Here is a 16,197-nt window from a genome sequence, read left to right as displayed (position 1 = left end):
TCAGAGATTGATAAAAAGATGAGAGGATAGAAAATAGATGAGAGAGATAGAAAATGGATGAGAGAGACGAAGGAGGAAGAGAGAGAGAGAAGCTAAAGAAGATGAAAAAATAGCGGTTTATGACAAAGAAATCGTAAAAATAGGGTTTTATGATAAAAAAATCATCAAAAGGGTAGGAAATAATTACGGTTATTTTTGTACTATATAATCACTAAGGAAAGTACGGTACATATGTGAAAGTATTATAGTAGTTCTGACTACCATAACAAATATTGGAGATATTATGATATTAAAAGTGTCATATAAAATACGCTATATATTACGGAACTTAAAGTACCACAATGTGCTTCACAGTAATATGACTATTGTGAATATTATTTTGGTGAAATAAAAGTCAGAAAAAAGGAAAAGAAAAAAAAAGAAGAAGAAGGGTATAGACGAAGTTTATAAAAATTTATTTATTTATTTATTTATTTTTAGAATAAGACAAAACATAAAGTATATTTTCGATAATTTTCCATACCCGAAGGTCTCCGGTCTATCTGCTGTTTGCCGTGGCAGTGAATGGCAATGGAGAATCTATGGCGCACGACACTGTAAAATCTTCTCGCATCTATCCAAAGTGAAAAACCAAACAAAATCCAGCGACACAAATAAGGACCCATTAAAATCCCCATTATAACATGCTTAGAATACAAAAGCCGACAGGCCAGAAGGTGGGCCGTCTCATCTGTATCGGTGATCTCACCTTTGCTCGGTTCCAGACCTTCCTAAACTCGTCTTAATGGTGGTCAACGCTTTCTGAGAGAGGATTACTTGACCCCAAGTGGTTAAATTCATAGTAAAGAAGGAAGATTGTCCTTTTTCTATTGGGAACTGAGACTCGGGCTTCTTTTGCTTACAAACTGAAGCGATTTCTTCTCTCCTGCTGAGTATTAGAGGTGGGTTCTTCATGATTTCAGGAAATTAGTAGTGGGTTTCATTTTGTATTAATTTGTCTCCTTTGCGACTCTCTCTCTGTAGTGTTATTCTACTTTGCCTGTTTGTTACTGATGATAATCAGGGGTCGGTTCTTCACGTTTTAAGTGAATTAGAAGTAGGTTTTCAATATTATTATTTGAATTTTATCTAGTTGAAGGTGTTTTGGGTAATGATCGAAGGTGGGCTTTCCTCCTTGGAGGAATTAGAAGTGGATATCTTCTTCTGTAATTGAAAGGGCTTTTTGTTTTTTTTTTGTTTTTCCCTGTTATTATGATTGCTCATAATCAGAGTTGGGTAGTCTCCTTTGGGGACTTAGAAGTGGGTTCCTTCTGTTTGGTCCAACTTCTCATGTAGAAAAACTTTTCTTGATTCTGCTGATAATTGGAAATGGGTTTTTCTCATTTCGATGGAAGTGGGTGCTCCTTTTATTGGTTGAAACTTCTCTTACTGAAGCTTATTATTTTGTTTTACTTTTTCCCATTTTCTTATTGTTGATAACCAGAGGTTGAGTCCTTTCCTTTTGGGAAAGCAGATGTGCGTGTCTTTTTACTGATTGAATCTTGTCTGAAGTGGGATTTATTTGAATTGCTTTTCGTTAGAAGTGGGATTTTTTCTTTCAGTAAATTAGAAGTTGGTTTTGAAATTTTGGTTCAATCTCAGGAAAGTTTCTTAAACCGTTTTTGTTCCTTTCATGTTCTAAGGTGTCACAGTTTTGGGTGTTGGGGTTATGGGTATTTAGGAATGTTTGTGGCATGGAGGAGAATTGCTCTGTTAATGTTCTGATAACTCAACTGAAACTTTATTTTTTTTTTATTTTGCTTTCGTGATTTTGATAGTCTGATATATGTATGTGTATACACGCACACACACACACTCACCCCTTTTGTGGGGTTCTTCTTCTATAAGGAATGGCAGATATGGATGTAAGAGTTTTTTAGGAGGAAGTTTTTCTTCTCATTTACTGACATTGCAAGTGGCTTGCTGCAGGCTGTCGGGATTATGGGTAGGATAAGTTGTAATGTTATGATGATGGTGAAATGAGGTATTCTTCTGAATTACCATTTCTTTTGTTGTTTGTCTTATGAAACTTTTTTGTGTCCTTTACCAGTGAAGATTGCGGCAAGTTTCTGGTGATTATGGGTAGGATGGGTGGTCAGAAGAGCTACTCTGCATTGCCTGGGGACTATAAGTTGCTTGAAGAAGTTGGCCATGGTGCAAGTGCTGTAGTTTATCGGGCAATCTACTTGCCTTTTAATGAAGTTGTTGCTGTCAAGTGCTTGGATCTCGACAGATGCGGCAGTAACCTTGTATGCCTCATGTCCTTTCCATATACATCTTAAGCTACGATCAATATATACATCGAAATAAGTTCCGCATGTGTCTCATATCTTATTCTTTTGTTTTAAGTATTGTCTTTGGTCTTTCTTACCCTTTTCTTTCTTCATTTCTCAAATCTTATTGAATGTCACAAATGAACTGATCCTATTTGACTGTGCGCCTTGATAATAAAACTTTTCCGTTATATATATTATCTGATGAAGAGACCCACTAAGATCTTCTTATTCTTATCACTCTTTTATTAATTTTTCCTTAATTTATTAGTTCAATTGCACAATTGGATGATGGACTTTTGCCATTATTTGCTTATATATTATGAATTTGATATTCAAGAGTGGGTGATTAAGATATTAACGGAGCAAATTTGGGGGAAGAATTTGAAGCTAATTCTTAGTGGTAGCAAACTGCACCCTTTCTTCTTGCTGCATGTCTATGATAATAATTGATAGCACATCGAAGGAGATAGGATATCATCTTTGCTTTTATGAGGTTGTTTTCCTGGAATGCTAGTTTATATTATCATACAAAACAATTTAACATATTGATTTTAGACTTAGGGATTTGAGAAATTAGACCATTGATATACCTGTGAATCTTGTGACCCTAATCATGCCTCTAGTAGGCGTACTCCTTTGATTTCTTACAATAAATTTGCTCGATTTTTGTGCAAAATTTAGTAACTAGGAAAGTCTTTTGACACCATTGTGATAGGGAGATTCCAATTTGGTCATAGGATATGTTCCTTGATGACTGTGGTGAGACCATCTTTTATACTGGAATGTACCCCCTGGTTCGTTAACTTCTGACAATGAAAAGGATGTTAGTTACATGGAAGTATGGCTAACATAATGAATGATGTTAGATTTAAAAAAAAAAACCATAGTGAATCATGATTTGCGCCATTAGTAGTTTAACCTTCCTTGCTAGCATAAATCATCCATAACTATTGAATGTTATGCAGGATGACATACGAAGGGAAGCTCAAACCATGAGTTTAATAGACCACCCTAATGTTATCAGGGCCTATAGTTCTTTTGTTGTTGATCATAGCCTTTGGGTTGTTATGCCTTTCATGGCAGAAGGTTCTTGCTTGCACTTGATGAAGATAGCTTATCCGGAAGGATTTGAAGAAGCCGTTATTGGTTCTGTTCTTAAGGAGACACTTAAGGCTGTGGAGTATCTACATCGACATGGTCACATTCATCGTGATGTGAAGGTGGCTTTAAATTTCTTTCTAGCATGATTTTGTTGATCAACATTTGAAATTAGAAAATTGAAATAAGAGTGATTTCCTAACGCCCAGTGCTGTTTGTAGGCTGGAAATATCCTTCTTGATAGTGATGGTGGGGTTAAGCTTGCAGACTTTGGAGTGACAGCTTGCATGTTTGATAGGGGTGACAGGCAACGTTCGAGAAATACATTTGTTGGGACCCCATGTTGGTAGGGCATAGTTTTTCTCATTCCCTCTTATAACATAGCCCCACCTTGGAAGCTTTTGGCTTTGTAAACTTTACTATAGACAAGCAGTATTTCAAAAAGCGCTAGGCGGTACCTAGGCGGTTGGGGGCGGTCTAGGCCGCCCAGCGCCTAGGCGGGCGCCTAGAACCTGGGCGGCCCAACAGAATTTTTTTTTTTTTTGGTTTTTCTCTCTCTAAAATAGGCTCTAATGGGTTTTTTTTTTGGGGGTTTTCTAATGGGTTTTAGGTTTCATTTAGTATTAAAAAAATGACCCAAAAATACCCTCAACGAGGGGCATTTCCGCCCCTGGGTGGGGTGTAGGCCCTGGGCGGCTGCCTAGGTGGGTTCAGGTAGCTGCCTCGGCGAGTTCTCAGGCGCCTAGGGATATCCGCTTTTTTTGGGCACTTAATCCTGGGCGATGCACCCAGGCCCCCAGAACCGCCTAGGTGCTGGGCGGTCCGCTTTTTGAAACACTGTAGAGAAGTTTACTATATTCCAATGGATTACGGAAAATCATAGTTTATTGAGGAGTGCATGGTCCAATTAAATAATGAATGGTGATGGAGAGAGAGTGGGATCCATCGAATTAGGACTCAACTCCAATGGTGGGTTCATCTCTCTCTCTCTCTCTCTTTTTCTCTCCCTCCCTCCCACCCTCCCTCCCTCCCTCCCTCCCTCCCTCTTCCATTATCATCCATAATATAATTAGATGGTGATGACCCCAATGGAATATCGTTTTCCATAATTCCATAGTCCATTGGTTTATTGTATAGTTCACATTTTAGTATTTGTTGTCTGATAATTTAACTTACTGTTTGTTTAGGATGGCACCTGAGGTTTTGCAACCAGGTAGTGGATATAATTTCAAGTAAGTATGATTCATTATGTCTGGCATAATCTTACGTAACTTTTACCAAATGAAATCTAGAATGGTCAGTAGCTATCATCCTCATAAATATCTTGTCTTCATGGAGATGACATGTTGATTCTGTGCTCCATGTCATACTATTCAGTCTAATTGCTTCATCTGAAGAAAAAATTCATTAGTCTTTGATATCTGGTTTTGTTATGTTTTATATGTTTACTGTGGTTTCTAAATCAGTAAACAACTTAACTGAAACCTAGAAATACTTGCTCATTGTAATATCAGGATCCAGGATAACCATAGCTTATTTTCCACTTTGTAAACCTTTCTTTCCAAGAAGCATTTTTGTAATTCATGTAAATCCTATTTTTTGGGCATCCTTTTATTCCATGCAAAACACTATGAGTAAAATGTCAGGTTGAAAGCCACTAGCATATTGAAAGCTTCAAATATCATGAATAGTCATGTTGATGCTATAGACATGCAATTGTTTGAGCTACAAATTTGCCAGTATCGTCTATATCACTATTATGTTTTATTTGTTGTTATCATCAAAGCCTGTCTGAAGATAGATTTTGAAATGATTTATAATGCTTTGTTTTACTATTTTGCGGTGAAAAGCTTTGTTCTTCTGCTTATGAAATGTCATGTGGCCAAATTCAATGCACGTCATCATCATTTTTCTTATTTGCATTATTGCTACAGAGCTGACATTTGGTCATTTGGAATAACTGCATTGGAGTTGGCACATGGGCATGCTCCCTTCTCAAAGTATCCTCCAATGAAGGTAAAACTTTTGTTGCTCATGAAGAATGGAAAGTTGATTGTCTTAGATAATTAATCTTGAGAATCCTTTTACTAAATGATCATGTTCATTTCATAAGTCGTATTTCAATATTGGATGTTTCGAAACAAAGCAAGCGTTCAATACAGAAACTCATTATAGTGCTGTTTTCCATATTTTAACTTTTGGTTGCTGTTTGCCTTAGGTTCTTCTGATGACCATCCAAAGTGCTCCTCCTGGACTTGATTATGATAGAGACAAAAGATTCTCAAAGGTGTCACTTGTCCTTATGCCTACTGACAATTATTCCAAGATTTAGGTTGCTGATAGATAAGATAATGTTGGCTATGGAATTAATGAATTCGTTTGTTACCAACAATTTTGAACAAAACTTTATTTGCAAGACTTTCATACTGAAAGATTGTTCCTGATTTAATTTACTAATTAAAAGAGTTCCAGTTGTGAGCAGTCTTTTAAAGAAATGGTTGCCATGTGCTTGGTGAAAGATCCAATGAAGAGGCCAACAGCGGAAAAGCTATTAAAGCATTCCTTTTTTAAACATGCAAAGCCTCCAGAGGCAACAGTGCCAGGTCTTCTAGTTAACTTGCCGCCACTATGGGAACGTGTCAAAGCTCTCCAGGTTGGCATACGCTTCTTTGCATTAACAATCTCATGAAGTGCTGCCTGTCTCTTTGAGAATACACTCACTACCTGCTATTGTATTGATTAGAGCCCAAAATTGCATTTATGATAGAATGATTCCTTTTTATGATACAGCTTAAGGATGCTGCACAGTTAGCATTAAAGAAGATGCCTTCAGCGGAAGAAGAAGCATTGTCACAGGTTCGGTGCTTGTCCTGATTCTCTTTATGTTTGTTGCATTTGATACTTTAGATTGCGAGGGCCACCAAGTTTTCCGAGGGCTAAGATCGATTGCTCGATGAATCATCAGCACCATCCTTTTTCTGAATAAGGTTCATCGATGGATTGAAAAACCAGCTCCATAGCATTTCCTTTTAAAGGAAAAATATTGAACCGGTTAACCATTTTGTGGCAGTAATTCTAGCTAGCATTGGATAAATGACTCATTCTGACATCACTGTTTACAGAAGTGAGAAAAGTGAATAGCTTTTATTTCATGATGAAATCTTTTAGTTTGCATTAGGGAACTAACCACATCAGATAGAAAACACAAGCCGCAGTTAAAAAATCAAAAAACAGGCAGGCAGAAACCACAGTTAAGAGTGTTAGCAAGTCAGCGAATGACATGTTCCAGCCAATTCGCCTCAGGTCACTACCAAGTTTCAGGAGACCTTATAGGACTGGAAATTTGTCATATCTTAACTCCAAAATAAAATGAAGAAGGTCCTCTCTATTTTTATTTGTATTCTGGTCTCCCCTAATTCAATTGAATGAAGACTTGGTGTGCTTCTAGTAATCTTGCAGAAATGGTCTGATTATTTGGTTGTTATGTTCTTTATGCCAGGATGAGTATAAGCGAGGTGTAAGTGCATGGAATTTTGATGTTGAGGATTTGAAATCCCAAGCTGCACTGGTATGATAAAGCTGTCTTCTTTACATGCTTTCCATGTGAAATTATACCATCGTCCAGTGTACTCCAAAGCTTCAAGCTACATCCACTGTCCATTCCCTAGGATGGGTGGTTGGAGATAAATTTCCCCAGTGAATGTCTCTATGAGTCCCACTCCAGTTGTTCTCCAGTTACTATGAACATGTTGGATGTAGTCCTGGAGTAACATATATTATTAGGACTATAATATGCTTTCCTTTGTTCTATTCATGTTTCAGAAGTGTAGCTTGAGCAAGTACTTATTTAATTTCTATCCATTTTTGAACTCTTGTACTTTGTCATTGAGATATAATTTCCTTGCTTTTCTTTTTATAATAGGTTCAGGATGATGATGATCCCTCAGTTTTGAAGGAAGAAGACGAAGATTTAGGACCACTTGTAAATGATAGGGTTTGATGGCTTCTCTTGCATATGAGAGAGAGAGAGAGAGCGAGAGAGAGAGAGAGAGAGAGCTCAATTTTAGACGTTCAAGCTTTGAATGACTTGTATATTTTCATAGGTCTTCTCTGTATCTAAATCTGGCGCGGGGAAGTCAATATCAACCAATGACCTTTATTGCAAGTATGTTCATGCAGCATATGTCATCTTGGTTTGTTTGTTGGATTCTGCACTTTGATATTATAATTCTGTGTTTACTTTATTAGCTACTATTCATTTGGAGGTTTTACCTTCTCTTTTATTATGTGAATCATCATTATTGGTTAAGTCCTCTCTTGGTTAATTTAATAGTCTTCTGATATGCTTGTATATTATGATACTATGGCCCATGTTTTCTTCTGATAATATGTAAGATTAGTGTGTTCCCGATGATCAGTGTTTCAAAAAAGTTAGGCAGCACCTAGGCGGCCCAATAGAAAGAAAAATGTCTCTATAGTATAACATTATAAGTATAACTGTATAACAAATAAGAGTTAGGGATTTAGGGCACATCAAATGTATAGTACACAAGGCCACATAGCACACACTCCTCCATACACCATAAGTCTATAGTTTGATAGTCCACTAAATCTAATATCATTGGGTGATGCTTAGATCAATTTCTTGTAAATGGAAATCACCAAAACTAGTTTTTTGGGGTTTCTGTCTCTCTCTCTAAAGTAGGCTCTAATGGAGTTTAGGTTTAAAATGAACTTAAAACCTACGATTTTGCCCCTTTAGTATTAAAAAAAAGACCAAAAAATGCTCTCAACGAGGCGCATTTCTGCCCCTAGGAGGGGCGTAGGTCCTGGGTGCTTGCTTAGGTGGGTGCCTAGGTGGGCGCCTAGGGACAACCCGCCTAATTTGGCCGCCTAGGCTTGGGCGAGGCTGTCAGGCCTTTTGGATTGCCTAGGCGCTGGGCGGTCCACTTTTTAAAACACTGCAGATGATAAAAGAAGTGACAAGAAAAGATTTTTCCTTGCTTTCAATATTTAAGTCTTAGTTCGCATGATGGAAATTTTAGTTTTTCTTTAAGTTGTACATTTTGAATGCTATGTTCTTGGAATACTTTTCATTCTCTTAACTTTCAGGCTCCAATGCTGAATACTTTTGTTTCTTCAATGGTTGAAAAAGTCTCAGAAGGATAGATCATAGTTGTTGGAAATGCTTGAGATTTTGAATCAATTTAGGAATTGGAATCGCAGATTTGCGAGTGGTTGGAAGAATCATGTTGTCGGAATTGCTGTCCATAAGTGGGGAATTGCAGGAAATGAAATTCATACTTTATTGGAATTGAGTTTTGAAGTTTCGACCCAAATGGAATGGATATTCCCACTTCTATGGAATCGAGTTTCAACCCAAACGGAATCAAGATTCCTAGCTTTTAGACTCAAGTTTCAGACTATTTGGAATTGAGATTCATACCAAGTAAGAATCTAGTTTAATTCCACTTGGAATCGAGATCCCTACATCTATGGGATCGTACATCCAACAAATTAGAACTACATCAAAAATCATAAGGAAATTTGTTTCATGGGGCAAAAAGTCAAGGTTGTGGAGTAATCTTATGCAAGAATTCCTTTTGGAATCGATGTATTTTGCAAAAATTCCTATTGGAATCGATGTATTGGGTATTGCTTAGCCATGGTTCCCCTAGTATTGGAATCGAGATCCTCAAAGGTCATAAAGACCTGAAAAAGAGTTCTTCTGGTATTGAGAATGATATATTGAGCTCTAATCACAGTATCAGAATTAAGATCAAGTGGCCGTAATACAATTAGCAGACACTCCAATAGGGAATTTGTGATAGTATTTACAACAAATATTATCTCATGTATACTTGAAACTGAGATTTTGATTACTTAAAACTGAGATTTTGATTTCATTGTATAGTTCAAAATGGGAATATGTTTATGCCATTGTGTTATTCTGTCTTGCAATCCGAATTGAACCTAAATCTCTTTCCCATCATTCTTAAAAAATAGAAGCCAGTTGTTCTCAAAAAAAAAAAAAAAAAAAAAAAAAAAGATGCAGCCAGTTCTAGCTCTATTAGAAGTGTAATCCAAACTGATCCCAATTATCTTTAAAAAATAGCTACCAAGTTCTAGCACTTATAGAAAAGCATTTGTGTAAGAATCCCTAAACCTTATTTTCAAAATATACGTGATAAAATAAAAGTGAGTACATTTAATGAGAAAGCAAATAAAATAATATTTTTTGTTGACATTCACATTGTGTTGTAGGGTTCCTGGAACAATTGCTAAGTCTAAACATCATAAGCACACTCATGGAGAGAGGGTGATAGAGATTTTAACACTAGAAGAGAGTACATAATTACATGTAATAAAAAATATACTGCTTTGAAATCTGGGTTGCACAAAAATTAAATCGATATTAAAAAAATGTGGAATCAAGATCAAACAAATGTGGAATTGAGATTCCTGATTTTAAATAGAGGGTTTCCATGAAGATTCCTTGACGGAATCACGGAGTCGGGGTTCTGAAGCGGAATCGCCACCTGGGGTGAGAGATTCTGGTAGTTGTGCGATAGACACATCATGTTGAAAGGTTTTGAATCTACAGTTTCACTTGTCTCTTAATTGAGCCTTTTATGTTGCAAGTTTAAGCATGTCATATTTTTTATTAAGCTATCATTATAGTACTTTGGATATTAGGATACCCATTCTATGTTTGTAATAAGATTCTTTTAGTATTCCCGCTAATTAACATCTTTCTTTTACTTATAGAGGAAATATCGATGGAGCTGGATGTCTAGATAGCAGGTGCTTTGGTGCAAGGGAGGAAAATTCAGAATCAGAGTCGCCTGCAGCTGAAAATTTGGAGCAAAGAGATGGTCGTGAAAATGGGTCAATAAATGATCCTATTCATTCTCTCTCAAAAAGGGATCCTGAACAAAGCAACTCTCGGAATCAATTATTCAAGCACCGCCAAACTCACAGTGGGCCTCTGATGCCCATTCGGGTATTAAGCATGCCCTCTTCAGAGAGGGGCCGCTTCTCTGAGAGGTGAAGATCTTGTTTCACGCGAATCCCTTGATTTATGGTTGGGAAACTATATTGTAATCCAATAAGAGTTTAGTTTATGGTACTCCAAAGGTGCATCAAACATTCGTTCCTTATGATGCACAAGTGGAGATTATGGGGCTATTGTCGTGGTGGCCTCCACATCTTCATTGTCCATGTGGAAAGATAGCGGATGCCCTTGACGTACCATGTACCATTCTCATTGGATTATGGTATTATTGCCTTTAAGTAATGGGCCTTTATGGTTTTAATGTTGGATATAGTTTCAATGCCCTTTAGGTTTCCGAACACCTAGAGGTCACTACTTGCTACAAATTTTATCATCTCATCATTGAGTTTCGAGATCCACAATGAAAAGTTGAATCACCTATCTTATGGAACTTGAGACGACAAAGCTTTGATGCACTTGGTAACTGCAAATGAATTAGGGGAATATTCCATGTAATTTTATGAACCATTGAAAACAATAATCCACTTGGGTCATCATTGTCCAATGAATGATAGACGATGGTGGAAAAAGAATGAGACCCACTAGATCTGACATGCCTCCTATAGTGGGTCCCACTCTCTCGTTATCACTACCCCTGGATTTCGTTTGATGGTGATGACCACATTTAACTAAGGTTTTACAATGGTCCAATAGATAATACCGTACTTTCCCATTGACTTACGTTTTGGGTGCCGTGAAATCATTTGGTACCATCTTCTTTTTTGTAAATTAACCTCCTACGGAAAAAGTAAAGTAATTAAGCAGTACATGAAGAAAGAAACAAGGTAAAGAGATGCCAGAGACCACAGTGACATCTCAAGATTTGAGGAGCACCCTCCATTTATTTATTTATTTATTTATTTATTTTGTGATTGGTGACTGTATCCTTAACAAATATTAGGTCGCATGTGATCAAACTATTTGCCAATATGTCCATCTCTACATTTACATCCCTTGGTGCAAGTTAGAAACTTTTGTCACCCTATGAATAACAAATGTCCTCAAAGAAAGCTGATAACTACCAACGGAAGGGTGCCAACTATGATATCATCTGATAACAGTGAGGCAATTGCCTTCTATAACCATATCATCATCCCTTAGAGGTATACAAAGCTTGAGGCGCATGAGTAATGCTTTGGCCTCATCTAGGGAAGAGTTACAAAAGGAAATCATTCATAAGTAAGACACGAATGAGGATCCCTCAACATCTTTAGGGGATATTCCAAAGCCACCCAGCCCCAACTGTTTCTTTCCTCTGGATGGTCATTCAACAAAGTTTGATTTACAAGTATGTGTGTCATAAACAGACCTCCCAGCCCTAAGTTGCATCATGAACATCCTTCAATTTTTTGTGTAGTGCATCTAGAGGTTGTCACCAGCGATCTAGTTGGACCTAACGTAGTGGTAGGTGATGTACGTGCCATGAATTTCCTCTCTCATAGGGTCTTATCTCCCTAAGCTCAATTCCAGTCTAGCCTGCATAAATCCTGAACCCAACCCTCTCTGTCCATGGGCTGCCTTCATAGTCCAAGCAGCCCAAAAGATATTTGTATTATGTTAGTTTTGAACTGACCTGTAGCTGTAGTATTGGCTCTTTGAACCAACTTAAACAGAGTTTAGGGTGTTCAGTTTCAAATCCTGAAATTTTTTTGATTATGTGGCTGATCAACACAAAAGTTGTTTGGATCAATCGTTTTGCTTAATCAATGAGTTTGGGCAATTTGAACTCGTTCAAACTCAAATTTTGCATCTAAAATTCATTGAAACAAATAGGAAGACCAAAATACCCTTGGCAGCTTTTCACTACAGTTATTCCAGTGGTAACTGATTTTCCCTATGGTTATGCTACCAAATCCCACCAGCTCTGTAGTTGTTATTTTTGACATTGTGACACATATCGTCCTTTCTAACCACTCCCATCTGCTCCACTATAGCTATGTTAGATGAACAAAGAATTCCATCTCTAAATATCCCATTTTAAAATTATAAAGTTGGAAGAAATTTCTATCAAAGAGGTGAACTCTGCTCCCGCAAGTGTTCACTGCTGTCAAGAAATCGAGATTTCTTAGTGATTTCTCTACCACTTTCTGGGAAACTTATTTCGCTGTGATGCTCAACTGATTACCTATCAGTTTCTGCCAAAAGGCATATCACTAATGGGCTCTGTAGTCCCTCGAAGGCTCTCATGACAGTGTAACTAGAGTTTTTTAACAAGCGTTTCACATGGCCCAATTTTATCCTATGACTGTCTTTGCCCACTAGTCAATTGCATCACTGAGAGATTTTGTGTTGGGGGCATTTATTATTTTGCAGATAGTTGGAGCATCCTGTGACTGGATCTAGTCAAAGTGCAATCAACTTGTTTCCAAAAATTGAGCTTTCCCTATTATGTGTTTGTTATTTTGCAAATAAGAGATCCTAGTGCAACTCTAACAGTCACTATTTGATTGACATTGGTTACCAAGAGGGGTTTGCTCGGGAGCTATGTTTTAGAAAACTGATTCTGGGGGATCGTCCACCCATCGATGCTGATTCGGGTTGTCCAGATTGGCCCGATCGGTACTGCCCCCCCCCCCCCCCCCCCCAAAAAAAATACAAAAACGAAAAGAAAAGAAAAAAGAAAATGAAGATATTATATATAATATAGGTTTTATGTCACGTGAAACAACTGAGTTGACGTTTGGGAGTGACCAAATGTTGGAAGTTTCATTCCTACTAAAGCACCTTCTTTTTGCTACGGTTAAAAAAGACTGTTAAAGTGAGAAAACAAATGATAGAAAAAGAAATTTTTTTTAAAGAAACGCAAATGCTGGTACATTGGAATAAGTTGCTGGGAGGAATCGAACCTCCAACCATGCATTGAAAGGCATGTAATCCAGCCAGCTGGGAAAAGTATAAGATTTAGACATTATATTATATGAATGAACTGAATCGCAGATTCTGACTGTAAATGGCACAGTGACCAGCAATTCCCAATCCGGTTCGGTTAATTTTCGAACGCTACTCCCAAGTGTTTCACTCCGTTGAGATGTTATCTGTTTTAACCTCAGTTATGGCTTGGAATTCAAACATTGGATTGTAATAAAGCCTTTTAGGCTATTAGAAGATCATTGAGCATCATTCTCAATAAGGCCCGGCCCAGCCCTCCAGCCCTTAAAAAAGTAGGGCTTGGGCCAGTTCATGGTCCAAGGGCTGGGCCAGGCCCTCTTTTTTTTTTTTTTATTGTCCTCATTCGGCCCTAACAGGGCCAGGATGGGCTTGGGCCGGTGCTATGGGGATAAGGGCCGGGCCTGGCCTGGCCTGGCCCGTTGCCACCCTTAATTCTCAAGGATCAATGGCAATTTCGGGAAGTTTCTAAAATGCAAAGACTGATCATGAATTTTGGTCGTGATTTACTAAAAATCTCAGTTTTGGCTGCTATTTCACTAATTTGCACTTGCTTGGACCACATTTTGACTAGAAACTCATTCCTAGTTAGTGGCGAAGTAAGTTCTCTGTGTTTGACCTTAAAGATTGTGCTGAACAAGCTCTTGCTGTGGCTACATTTAGGAGGGCAAATTCTTGCCCATTTTTAAGGGAATTCATTCTTTATTAACATGGTTGCACTGGGCATTGGAGATTATATTTTTAATCTTGTTTTAAGGCTTTAAAGGACCCTAAAGAGAACAATCTTGAAGTATTAGGCATTCATTAATGTCTTTGAATGCATTGAATTTCATGAACGAAGACCTAGCATATGTTTGATGGGGCGAATTTCAAATGATAGCAGCTGAAGGTTTTGTTCCTGCAGACCACCCTTAGGGTGGCCTAATACCCAGGCAATCATGTCCGCCTCTAGAAACATCCCCATTGGAGTTGATGTTAAATGATGAATCTACTGATATGAGGAATCTACTGATATGTCAGCTGAACCTTAGGTAGACTCCTTGACTTCCCACGCTTACACTCAATAGCAGCTCAGGCCCAGGCCTAGTCATCCTCAGACACTGAGAAAGTATGGGTCAAATGCATTGTGGATGAAAATATCTGTACAGGGCATCTTTTGAATGCCCCAACTGATCCTCTCTTCAACTTTTACTCAGGCATGCCCTCAGCTAAGTAATTGTGGAAAGCCTGAGAGCATAATATAAGTCATAGCATGCAGTAGGAAGAAGATCTAGGTTGACTAGTACTTGGACTTCAAGATCTTCTGTGACAAGCTAGTTCTCACCCAAATGCATGAACTGTAGATAATTGTCAACAAGATAATCTTGGGTGGCATGCAACTGGATGAAGCCTTCCAGGTAGCAATCATAATTGCTAAACTGCCACCAACCTAGAAGGACTACCTAAATATCTTGGAGTACAAACACAAGGGCATGACCCTCAAATAGCTCCTGAGGCACCTCCATCTAGAGAATGAGACTCAACTCCGAGATTTGGAAGAGGAGGATAGATCTGATCTGGTGGCTGGGGCCAACATTGTGGAAGGACCAACAAGGAAAAAGTAGAAGCACAAGCAGGAGGAACCAAGATCCCTGAGCATAAGATCAAGAAGAAGACCAACAAAGGCCCTTAAGGCAAGGGATAGCAAAAGCAAGTCATATCGTACTTCTGTGCCAAGGTGGGCCACTTCATGAACTAGTCCGGGTTTACATAAGAATCAGCTTAGTCAAGTGATTGCGCCAAGAAGTTTGTGGCTATTGTGTCAGAGATTTGTATAATCTAAGGGATGAGATTGGTGGGTAGATTCAAGGGCCACCAACATTTCTCCAACAACAAAAGCATGTTTAAGAACTATGAAATGGTTTGGGATGGTCCTATATCATACATGAGAAATTCCTCGTGTTAAAGCACTAGGTTAAGGATAATCGATCTTCGGTTCATCATTGATCTCCAAAATATCTATCATGCCCCCATGAGCTGGGAGAACCCGGTATCAGCATATCTCTGCAAGAAGCATGGTTCTAGGCTTGTTTTTTGAATCCAACAAGTATCATATTATCGAAGAAATGTCTGCCTGTCAAGGTTATGCTTATAATTTGTACCAAGTCTTATTTGTATATGTTTAACGCTGTTAGTTCATGGCATAGATTAGGTCGTGTTAATTTTCATGCATCTTAAGAATTGAGTACCTATTTTTGATTCCCAAATTTGGTGACAACGATTGTGCTCTGTATGATGTATGTGTACAATCTAAGATCACAAGAAAGCCCTTGCCTGTAGTGGCATGAAATTTTGTGTTACTTGAATTGATTTGTAGTGACTTCTGTGACTTTTGGGACGTACAAACATGGGGGGACAGGAAGTACTTCATTACTTCCATAGGTGATTTTTTCAAATATACTTATATGCATTTAATGAGAACAAATGATGAAGCTTCTGAGAAATTTTAGATTTATACAATTGAAGTTAAAAAAAAATTGGATTTGGAAATAAAAGTGCATTGAAGTGACAGGTGGCGACCGCAGGTCTTAACAATTCACATGGTTCTATGAAGAGAATGATACCATTCACCAAGTTGCTGCCCCATATACACTACAACAGAATGCTGTTGCTGAAAGGAAGAAGCATATATTTGTGACTATGGTTAAGGGCGTGCTCATCAAGTCCAAGCTTCTTTCTAGTTTGTGGTGAGAGGTTTTATTGTTTACATGCTTCATTTTGATCCGGTACCATGTTTTCTCACTATAATGTTACACCTTGAAGAACTCTGAATGTGTGCCACCATGATGAACTTCGGATGGGTAG

At 38.0% G+C, this 16,197-nt stretch overlaps 1 protein-coding gene across 47 annotated transcripts in view; it reads left to right on the top strand.

The window, feature by feature from the left end:
- The first annotated feature begins 508 nt into the window (after window positions 1-508).
- LOC18438951 (serine/threonine-protein kinase BLUS1) overlaps window positions 509-16,197 on the top strand; it is a 30,933-nt gene continuing 15,244 nt past the window's right edge. For 9 of the 47 annotated variants that reach the window (XR_016041419.1, XR_016041417.1, XR_016041416.1 and 6 more), the window contains exons 1-13: window positions 512-941; window positions 2,090-2,288; window positions 3,281-3,535; window positions 3,635-3,759; window positions 4,601-4,645; window positions 5,348-5,429; window positions 5,632-5,700; window positions 5,896-6,066; window positions 6,204-6,269; window positions 6,913-6,981; window positions 7,336-7,407; window positions 7,517-7,578; window positions 10,182-10,460. Coding sequence is in view for 32 of the 47 variants with exons in the window: in XM_088847976.1 (XP_088704102.1) it covers window positions 2,118-2,288; window positions 3,281-3,535; window positions 3,635-3,759; window positions 4,601-4,645; window positions 5,348-5,429; window positions 5,632-5,700; window positions 5,896-6,066; window positions 6,204-6,269; window positions 6,913-6,981; window positions 7,336-7,407; window positions 7,517-7,578; window positions 10,182-10,460 (1,466 nt within the window). In the remaining 15 variants the exon portion in view is untranslated. Of the gene's footprint in view, window positions 942-1,968; window positions 1,985-2,089; window positions 2,289-3,280; window positions 3,536-3,634; window positions 3,760-4,600; window positions 4,646-5,347; window positions 5,430-5,631; window positions 5,701-5,885; window positions 6,067-6,203; window positions 6,270-6,912; window positions 6,982-7,335; window positions 7,408-7,516; window positions 7,579-10,181; window positions 10,461-15,904; window positions 16,080-16,197 lie in introns of those variants that run through there. The other 38 variants (XR_016041421.1, XR_016041420.1, XM_088847983.1 and 35 more) reach the window with 12 other exon arrangements.

Source organism: Amborella trichopoda, chromosome 9 (genome assembly GCF_054954075.1).
Source record: "Amborella trichopoda isolate Santa Cruz 75 chromosome 9, AtrichopodaSantaCruz75HAP2 v2.0, whole genome shotgun sequence".
Lineage (NCBI taxonomy): Eukaryota > Viridiplantae > Streptophyta > Magnoliopsida > Amborellales > Amborellaceae > Amborella > Amborella trichopoda.
Note: the sequence above shows the minus strand (reverse complement) of the source record. Positions and strands in the feature narration are given on the sequence as shown.